The 10,409-nt window shown below is 41.0% G+C and overlaps 1 protein-coding gene across 1 annotated transcript in view; it reads left to right on the plus strand.

Annotated features, from left to right (window-relative positions):
* Positions 1 to 10,409, plus strand: part of si:ch211-186j3.6 (neural-cadherin) — a 666,499-nt gene that overhangs the window by 236,841 nt on the left and 419,249 nt on the right. The window contains 1 exon segment of the mRNA XM_056278708.1: positions 9,519 to 9,768. Within this exon segment, the coding sequence (XP_056134683.1) occupies positions 9,519 to 9,768 (250 nt within the window).

Below are 10,409 nucleotides of genomic sequence, written 5' to 3' on the forward strand. Positions count from 1 at the left end.
CAGTGACATTCACTGTCATACTGTAATTAGTACTGTATGCACAAAATTTTATATTTTGCCAAATTTTTGATCAAACATCACTAAAGTATCACCAGGGATGGTTCAGGGATCATCCATGAACCCAGCCAGAAAAAGTTACGTTTTCAGATTTTTTTATATTCCATATGGTTTCGATTATACAAGCCAATCAAGTTTTATCAAAATAGCTAATTTTCCAGAATTTCCAATAACTCGTGAATGCGTTGAGATAGCAACCTGAAATTTGAGACATGTGTTAAGGAGTTTTCACTAAGCTTATGTATTAAAGCACATCACGCTAAGTGCTTGGACCCCATTGCCGCTTGTAGGTTTATTTAATTTGTGTATTTTTTATTAACTGTGCTGGTTTGTACAGTAAGAGACTCTTGGAAACGCTATCAATTAGCCCCATTTTACCCTCTTTGGATCTTCAGTTATGGTAATATTGCATTGATGGACTGAAAAACAGACAGACAAAGTCTTCCTTTTCCCCTGGGGCAAATATTTTCAGATGAAATAAATTCAACTAGTATGCATTGATCACAACAGATCAAGCAATGTACCTGTGCTACAGGGATCCCAGGCAGTGATCCAGTGTATAAGGTCAGAAAGTTCCACATCCATGCACTAGTGTGTATGTTGGATTGGGGTGGTGAGTTGATGCAAGAAGGCGAGTGTGTGATGTAGGAAGCACAGCAGATGTCCAGCCTGCTGCCATCAACAAGGTTACCAAGAAGCAAGAATTTTTCTCCTGCTCATTTTGTGTGTGTGTGTGTGTGTGTGTGTGTGTGTGTGTGTGTGTGTGTGTGTGTGTGTGTGTGTGTGTGTGTGTGTGTGTGTGTGTGTTTTTGTTAAGCATTACCCGGATGCTGAGCTGAAGCAGGATGTCTCCATCGGAGTTGTGAAAGGGAGAACAGACTAGGCAAGCAGACAGCATATAAGCATATGGGTGACATCTATGGAGATAAATGAGACTGGGTTTCAAGAAAGGCATTCATTACTACTAAATTTTCTTCCTCCTCCCTTCCTGGTAACACATTTATTCCTGTCACTAAATTCATGGATGAAAAAATAATATAGTAAAACTTTTCAAAAGTAGCACAATTGCCCCTGTGGTACATGTAGGAGATCATAAAATGTGAAGGCATTTAGTTTAGTCATTTAATTTAAAGTGGTAAGAGATCCTGTACAATATGTACAGTAATTAAATCAGTAGGGAAATTCTGTGCAGCTTGATTTAGCTTAACCATGTACTAGTAATCCTTTAATCGTCTCTAACTTGAGAGTGGGCAAATGTGTACCTCACTGAGTTGGAAAGGAACATCAGAGTACCAAGCAAGCCAATTATCTTCCTTTCCATGGAGACTTGAGGCTCCTATGGTTTCCTAACATAGCCATCTTTAAAACAGACATTGTGTGTCAGAAAGACACGTTACCCCCCAGCTAGGTGGTGTGTTGGCAGTCAGCTGGAGGATGTGGATTCCACAGTAGCTATGATACTGTGACAGTTCAATGTTAAGTGATGACCCTGTGTGGATGTGCCTCCTCGGCAGACACCACTATTCTGTTTTATACCTACTGTAAAAAATGATAGGTTGTCACTCATTGTCTGGTGACAATACATCTGACATTGTACCTGCATTCACCAAGGGCAGTATATTGACTAGGGCTGTCAACGTTAACGTGTTAATGCTCTGGAGACTTTAACGTGTTTTTTGTTGTTTTTTTTAAAGGCAAATTAATCACATTACCAAGTTTGACCTCGACTTCCTCCCTTAATTCCAGTGTGAATGTTTACCTGGTTGAATTACTGAAAGGCGTGGCAAACGCAGTTAACATGATGACAGGAGACATGCCCCGGTGTCCTGAACGGCAAATTTCATTTTAAAAAGCTTCCAGATGGATGTTATAAAGTTAAAAACAAAAACAAACTCTGATTCCTCTAACCAGTTTGTCATGCATTTGTTTATTCCAAGATCACATGTGTATTTGTCTTATCTCCCCCAATAAAATACAAGTAAATAGTAGTATTTTAAACTTGTGTTAATCCTGATTAATCACAGCTGTTACATCCCTCGGCGATTACATTTTGTAATTGACTGTCAGCACTAACATTGACCAATATAAAATAACACTTCTAAGATTATGCAGTGGAGCCTGGCAAAAGAACACTGACAAAGTAAACATTTTAAGAAGGGAAGTGTAATAATTTACATTATTTCTATTTAGTGCCGTGCATATTTAGGCATGTCACTTTTCAATATGCGGGTAAATCATACGTATTTATTTATTTATTTATTTATTTATTTTTAAGCAGACTTGACATAAATGTGTCAGGTGGTTGGTACTCACATTATCTCTATTTTATTTGTGCCAATATTTCCCAAATAATATTTGGAAATCAGCTATTTTGCCTGTACTCAGAGTGTATAGAGTATTTAAATAATCTACTGACCAAAAAAAGGTGCATGTGAGAGTAATTTAAATTTACTAGAAGTGTTTTTTGCAAGCCAATATTATTATGAGACTTGCTAGTTTATAATATGCAGAATGCTTTTAATATTTACAAGAATGTTAATTTGATGGTGAAATGTGTCAAGACATATTTTATTTAATAACTGAGCCCTGCTGAAATTGTTTCATTCAAGCTGTGCTAGGGTTTACCATTACTCTCTCAGCTCCCCTACAGGTTCAATAGCAATGAAGAGGTCTAGTTTGGTAGCTGAAAAAAGGGAAGTTATTTATGTAATTTAGTATTTTGTGTGTGTGTGTGTGTGTGTGTGTTTGTCTCTGTGAGCATGCATCTGTGTTTAGAGGTGCATCCATGTTTGTGCATATCTTTGTATGTGTGTGTGTGCGCGTGTGCACGTGCATGGGCCAAATGCAGTGTAAGGTGAATTAGAGAATTGAGAGTTTCACGGTGAAATGTTCTTGTTAGCGGAAAATGTGCTTATTCAAATCCCCAGTGTTGCTTTCAGTTTTAGCAAGGCAATCAATTTGAGGCCCAGTAAGCCCTTGGTCCTTGGATTCCCAATGCAGAAAAAGAAATGTTGCAAAACAACAGTCTCCTCCAAAACATGTTTTGCGAATAATGATCTCTGTCCCTGTATTCAAGAACGAAGCACTTTTGTCCATGAGACCCTCAGTTCTCCCTATTGCTCCTTTCAGTCTTAACCTTCATTCACAAACCATGAGCACCAGATAGATTGTGTACAGAGTCAGAGCAAGTCCTCTCCCTCAGACAGAACAGCAAAAATTACCCAGTCTCTGTCTTTGAAAGTGTCTGGTTTCTACTGTCTACCTTGATTCAACTTTTGCTGTCTCTCTTTCTCCCTCGCTCTTTAAACTCACTCACTATTAGGAGCCTTATTTCGTATCTTTTAGCGTTCAGCATTTGTGATGGGAGTGTTTCTAAATATAATCACTGGGAAGGAATAAGAAAACTAAACAAGGAGAAATTTGAATTGTAATTTTATGCGCGTGCGCACACACACACACACCACGTCAACAGACTGTTTTTGATGTTTTCGGGGTTTTTTTTATAATGAGAGCCAGAACAAAGATCTATTTTATAAAACAATGTAAATGGTTCATTCAATAACATCAAAAGTGATGTGTGATGTGCATTTTTTTTTACAAAATTAATTATTTATCTTTATAAAATCATTCATGTTGTCTTGATTTTTTTATATCTGTGCAGTTTATTCGTTTGTTTGATTTAATAATGCCTTAAAAGAATTCATGTAATTCAACTCTCTTTCTCTCTCTCTTTCTCTCTCTCTCTCGCTCTCGCTCGCTCTCGCTCGCTCTCTGTCTCTGAGCAGAAGTGCGAGTGAGCGTGCCGAGCAGACGTTTGAAAGCGGTTGTGAGCTTATTTCTATCTTTTTTTTTCTATCTTTATTTTCCCTTGTAAATATTGTACATAGTGTGTTTTGTAGGGTTACTGGGTTGGTTTGTGTATATAAGGAGGTTTCAAGGGGTTTTGTGTGTGTGTGTGTGTGCGTGCGCGGTCGGCGTGCTAAACGCCGGCATGGAGTTTACCAAACTCACCAGGGAACATGGTCTTCAAGTGTCGCCTAGTCTCCCGTGTTGGGTGGAGGACTGTGCTCTGGCAGTGGGAGAGGCTGTGGGTCACAGCGGCGTTAAATCTGCTGCTAGAATGAACGGCGCTGTGGTGATTTTTGTCGACACTGTAGCCAAAGCAAACAAAGTGGTTGAAGCCGGCGTTGTTGTTAATGACATACAGTTTGGTGTCGGTGTCGCCGCTCACCACGCCGTCGACAAGAGTCTCCATTTCAAACATGCCGCCGTTCATCTCCGATGATGTTTTGACAAGAGAGCTGTGGAGGTATGGAAAAGTAGTTTCGTCGATCAGGAAACTGTCGTCTGGCTGCAAATCGCCGCTGATGCGCCATGTAGTTTCACACAGACGACAGGTTCACATGATCCTGAATAAAAAAAGACGAAGACTTGGACGTAGCTTTTAGCGTGAAGGTAGATGATTTTGATTATGTTATTTTTGTAAACTCTGGGACCTTGAAGTGTTTTGGCTGTGGAGGAGAGGGTCATTTGGTTCGGGCTTGTCCTGAGAAACACTCTGAGGACAAAACAGCATGAAGAAGAGAGGAAACAGAGTGAAACCAGGCAGAGCAGTGAAGAGACAACAGAAAACAAATAATGAAACCAGGCAGAACAGTGAAGAGACAACAGAAAAGGGACAGACTCTACATTACACTGACAAAACTGAACCACCCAAACAGAGTGAAAAGTCTAAAAAGAAAAACATAAATGTTGAAAAAGAAGCAGAAAGTGAACAGGCAGTGGCATCAAACACTACAGGTGGAGCTGCAGAAGGCGCAGTGTTGTGCAGCGTTGAGGATTTGGTGGAGGACAAAACATCTGTAGGATTCCTGTACTAAAGAGAAAGCAGTCTGCTAAAACGAGTGGCTCTCAAGCCAAAAAAGGAGCAATAACAAGGGAGAGAAGCAGGCAGTACGAGGAACAACTGTCTGAGGTTGAGTTGGGTATGGAGGAAGAGGAGGAGGAAGGGGACTGTGGTATAGACAGCCAGGTACCTGTATTAAAGAAAAAAAAAACAGCAAGAGGTCCACATGTCTGGAGATGAGTTTAAGGAGGAGGATAGTGGTGTAGACAGCTAGACTCACACTTCCTCCCAGTTGTCAGGGGCAACAAAGCAAGAATACTATGATGCACGCCGAATTAAGAATTTCTTGCAATGAACAAAATTTGAGAAATGTCAAAATTGAGGATTTTTTTGCAGACAAAGAATTGTTTATGTACTCTGTTAAATCTCAGATAGGAAAAAAAGAATAGGGCTACACTGATCAGGAGATGTACAGGTTAAGGAAAATGGCTCAGAAAATCAAACAAGAATTAAGTATGAAGAGTCAGAAGCAGTGTAACACATAATTTCCCATTCTGCTTAATGTTGTTCTTTTATTATGTGTTTCTTCTCTCATCAGTCTTGATGGCCAACTTCAAAGTCTCAACACTTAATCTGAATGGAGCAAGAGACGTGAGAAAGAGAGCATGTCTTTTTGAATTTGTAAAACTAAAGCTCGTTGACATCATGTTTGTCCAGGAAACACATAGTGATATAGTGAATGCCACTGACTGGAAGAAGGAGTGGGATGGCGATGTTGTCTTAAGCCACTTGAGTAAATCTAGTGGAGGAGTGGCTCTTCTCTTTTCTAAAAACTTTTTACCACAATCTTATGTAGTAGAGGAAATAGTGAGAGGTAGATTAATGGTAGTTAGAGCCAAATATGAGTCCTTTACTTTGGTGTTTGTAAATGTATATGCTCCAAATGCAGGGCCTGACAGAGTTCATTTTTTTCTGACCTCAGTGTGGTTTTGAATCAGTGTGGACCTGAAGAGTTTCTGTTTCTGGAAGGGGATTTTAACTGCACAGAAAATGATAATATGGACAGAAATCATATTGAACCTCAGTCTGCCTCCAGACATGCAATCAAGCAGTTGATAGTAACTCATGGTTTGGTTGATGTGTGGAGAGAGATGCATGAGGATGTTAGGCAGTACACCTGGGTTCATAGTAGAGAAATATCTTTTACTATGGCACGACTAGATCGTTTCTATTCTTTCAGCCATAATTTTAGCATTTTTAAAGAATGTAGGATCATGCCCATAGGTTTTTCAGATCACTCAACGGTGACATGCAATGTTTTTACTGCAAAAGTAAAACACAATTCTGCTCATTGGCATTTTAACACTGCTCTGTTACTAGATGCACACTTTAAAGAAACCTTTGTATTTTTTTTTGGAATATTTTCAAAACTAGGAAAGGGGAGTTTACGTCTTTGAAACAGTGGTGGGATTATGGGAAAGTGCAGATTAAGCAGCTTTGTCAACAGTACACTCTCAGTGTCTCTCGTGACATTACCAAATCTATGACGGATCTAGAGATTGTAATAGTGGAGCTAGAGAATTCTGCAGGGTCCAAAAGAAACTGAGGTTGTGTTGAAGACCTCAAGTCCAAAAAAGCCTTGCTGGCTGACTTGCTGGGTGTTAAGGCACAGGGAGCATTGGTCCGGTCTCGCTTTCAGAGTGCCGCCCTGCTGGACTCACCTTCAAAGTTTTTCCTCAGCCTAGAAAAAAAGAATGGACAAAGCAGGTTCATTCACACCTTAAAGTCAACAACAGGACACCTGCTGACTATGGCCAGTGTGATGCAGAAGAGAGCTGTGGATTTTTACTCTCTTCTGTACAGCAGTGAGTACACTGAGAATGAAGGGGCATTTGATTCCTTCTGCAGTGGGCTGCCCAGAATCTCAGAGGAGATTAACAAGGAGTTGGAGGGTCCTCTGACTACAGATGAGCTGTCTACAGCGCTGCAGAGCATGCGGGGGGGCTGGAATTGACGGACTCCCACCTGAGTTCTACAAAGTTTTTTGGGCTGAACTGTGTGACGACATCATTTGGGTCTTCACTGAATGTTTTAATGACTAATTTTTGCCCCAGAGCTGCAGGAGAGCTGTTCTGATGTTGTTGCCAAAAAAAGGCGACCTGCAAGATATCAAGAACTGGCGTCTGGTCTCTCTTCTGTGTGCGGATTACAAGCGGCTTTCCAGATTCCTGTCCAACAGACTGAAGAAGGTGATAGACCAAGTCATCCATCAGACCCAAACCTACTGTGTGCCCGACAGTTCCATTGTTGACAATGTGTCACTAATTTGGGACGTTTTGGAAGTTTCTGGTCCATTGGGCTTTGATGCTGGTCTGGTTTCATTGGATCAGGAAAAGGCTTTTGACCGGGTTGAGCACCAATACCTTTGGAAAGTGTTAGAAAGGTTTGGCCTCGGCGCTGGACTTGTTGCCAAGATTAAGGTTTTGTACAATGATATTGTGAGTGTACTGAAAATTAATGGTGTTTTGTGTAAACCTTTCAAAGCATGTAGAGGTATAAGATAAGGCTGCTCGGCTAAATTGGAAGAGGGGAGGTTTCAAGTACCTAGGAGTGTTTCTGGTTGATGACCAGACTGTTTGGAAAAACTGGGAAGGGGTGGTGGAAAAGGTGGAGGGGAGATGACAAAAGTGGAGATGGCTGTTACCACAAATGTCTTACAGAGGAAGAGTTTTGGTTGTTAATAACTTGGCAGCCTCCACCCTCTGGTACTAGCTAACCATTTTGGAGCCCCCTGTCGGATTGCTAAAAAAAGTACAGTCTATTCTTGTGAACTTTTTTTGGGGATAAACTGCACTGGGTACCACAGAATGTACTATACCTACCAAAAGAGGTGGGAGGGCAGAGTTTGGTGCATCTAGAGAGCAGAGTAGCAGCCTTTAGACTACAATTCATACAGCGTTATCTCACAGGGACTGATGATGTACTGTGGAGACCTCTCATGAGCATTATTTTAATGAAGGTACAGGGTTTGGGTTTAGACGCTTCTTTGTTTCTAACAGACTGTGTTTTTAAGAGCATGCATGACATGCCACCTTTCTTTCAAGGATTGTTTAAAGCTTGGACTCTATTTAAGTGGTGCAGACTGAAGCCTACAGCATCGCCGTTTTGGCTTCTGGAAGAACCTCTAATCCATGGGGCCAGGCTGGACGTTCAGAATGACAGCAAACCAGGTCTCAACTGGAGGCTATGCTCAGCTGGAACTGTTAAGTTGAAGCACATTGTGGATGCTGCAGGTCCAATGCTTCTTAACACAGAGGCAACGGCTTCACTGCTGGGCTTGAGGTCAAGCAGACACACTAGAGACATTCTGAATACATGCCTTAAAAGACTCACCAGGGAGGAACTGGACATGCTGCATGACTATGCCATTGGGACTGAGACTCCTGATAATGGAGAGCCTTTCCCTGAGTTGGGCCTCCAAATGGACCAGACTGGTCTAATGAGACCTTTGCTGTTCCCAAATTTGGCTACTAAAATGGACCTTTACATGTTAGATGGAAAGGCCTTGAACAAATGTTGTATTATAGCCATGAATAAGTATATACTGAATGAGAGAAAGGACAATGTATGAAGAACAAAGCTAAAAGTGGCAGATGATTGTAAGCCAGCGTGGAGGGTGCTGTAAAAAGCCCCTCTGAACAAAAGGTCAGGTGACTTGCAGTGGAGGATCCTACAGGGAGCGCTGGCAGTTAATAGTTTAATTTCTAAGATTAACCTGACTGTTTCCGTTAAGTGTCCTTTCTGTCAGTCGCCAGAGACAATTTTTCATTGTTTCGTGGAATGTGAAAGACTTCAGGTGCTTTTTGAAGCTTTACAAATCATATTCACACACTGTAACGAAAAATGGAATGACACTGTTTTTATCTTTGGCGCTGGGTACAAGAGAAAGGATGCGGAAAGGTGGCAACTGTTAAATTTTGTTGTGGGACAAGCTAAGTTTTTGATTTATAGAAGCAGGAAAAGTCAAGTTAATAATGATTCAGAGGAAGATTTACTTCCTTTGTTCATTGCAAGGGTGAAGGCGAGAGTCCGAGTGGATTTCAGTTTCTTTACTTTAATGAACAACTTAGATGAATTTATTTTGCGTTGGTGTTTTTCTAAAGCCATTTGCTTATTCAATGAGGGGCAATTGGTATTCAATTCTGTCTTTGCATAATATTTCTTTTGATCCTTTGGGAGTATGTGACTTGAACCACTATTCTAAAAAAAAATAAAAAAAATAAGACTTTTTTTGGACGTCTTAATGTGATGATCCGCTGTGGCGACCCCTAACGGGAGCAGCCGAAAGTAGTAGTTTGGACGTCTTAATGTAAAGGAGTTGCTCATGTTGATGTTGTGAAATAGATGTCTGTTGAGTTTTTTGTTTTATGTAAAATAAAGAGTTGTTTAAAATTCAAAATTCTCTCTCTCTCTCTCTCTCTTTCTCTTTCTCTCTCTCTTCCTGTCTCACAAATATCTCCATAGCTCTGTCTAGACTCATACTATCCTTGCAACCACATTTAACTTTTCTCTTCCGACTTCTCCCATTCTATCCATCTCCCCCCCTCCCCTCCAGTGTCGGCCAATGACTGTGACTCTGAGGAGAATGCCGAGTTGACATATTACACCATGAGTCCAGACTTCACAATCTCTCCCCATGGGACCATCTTCCCCACCAGCCTCCTGGACTATGAAAGGCCCAACCACCTGTATGAGTTTGTTGTGATGGCTGTCGACAAAGGGGAACCCCCCCGCACAGGCACTACCACCGTACGGATACGCATGGCTAATGTTAATGACGAAGCCCCCGAGTTCTCCCAGCCTATGTGAGTAGAGGTTAGCACTTGTGCTCCTGACACTCTCTTAAGGTTAATTTACGATGGGTTACTCAACGTTTTTGACATGTGACTAACTGCAAAATATTGATTGACATTGTAGTTCAGTGCTTAGCAATCACCTTCACTTCCACTGACATCTAACACACTACTAGGATAAATGGAGAGCAACTCTGGTGCAATGCATGATAAATAATAATAGTAATAATAATAATAATGACAATGATGATGATGAAAATAATACTAATAATAATAATAATACATTTATAAAGTACTTTTCGAAGTACACAGAGGCACTTTAAGCAAGTTAAATAAACAAAAGCAACACACCAAAAGTATATAACATACAACATTAATAACACATTAAAAGCACTTCTGAAGAGGTGAGTTTCGATTAATGATTTGAACGTGGACAGATCAGGGCAGTTTCTGATGTTTTAGGGAGGGAGTTCTAGAGGGAGGGGGCAGCTATGGAGAAGGCTCTGTCACCCCAGGTCCAGTGCTTGGTCCTCTGTGGTGGAGACAGGAGGTTGGCATCAGAGGAGCCAAGGCTGTGGGAAGGGGGATGGTAGTGGAGCAGATCAGTGATGAAGGAGGGGGCCTGGTTATGGAGGGCTTTGTGAGTGAGGAGA

Source organism: Lampris incognitus, chromosome 4 (genome assembly GCF_029633865.1).
Source record: "Lampris incognitus isolate fLamInc1 chromosome 4, fLamInc1.hap2, whole genome shotgun sequence".
Taxonomy (NCBI): Eukaryota; Metazoa; Chordata; class Actinopteri; order Lampriformes; family Lampridae; genus Lampris; species Lampris incognitus.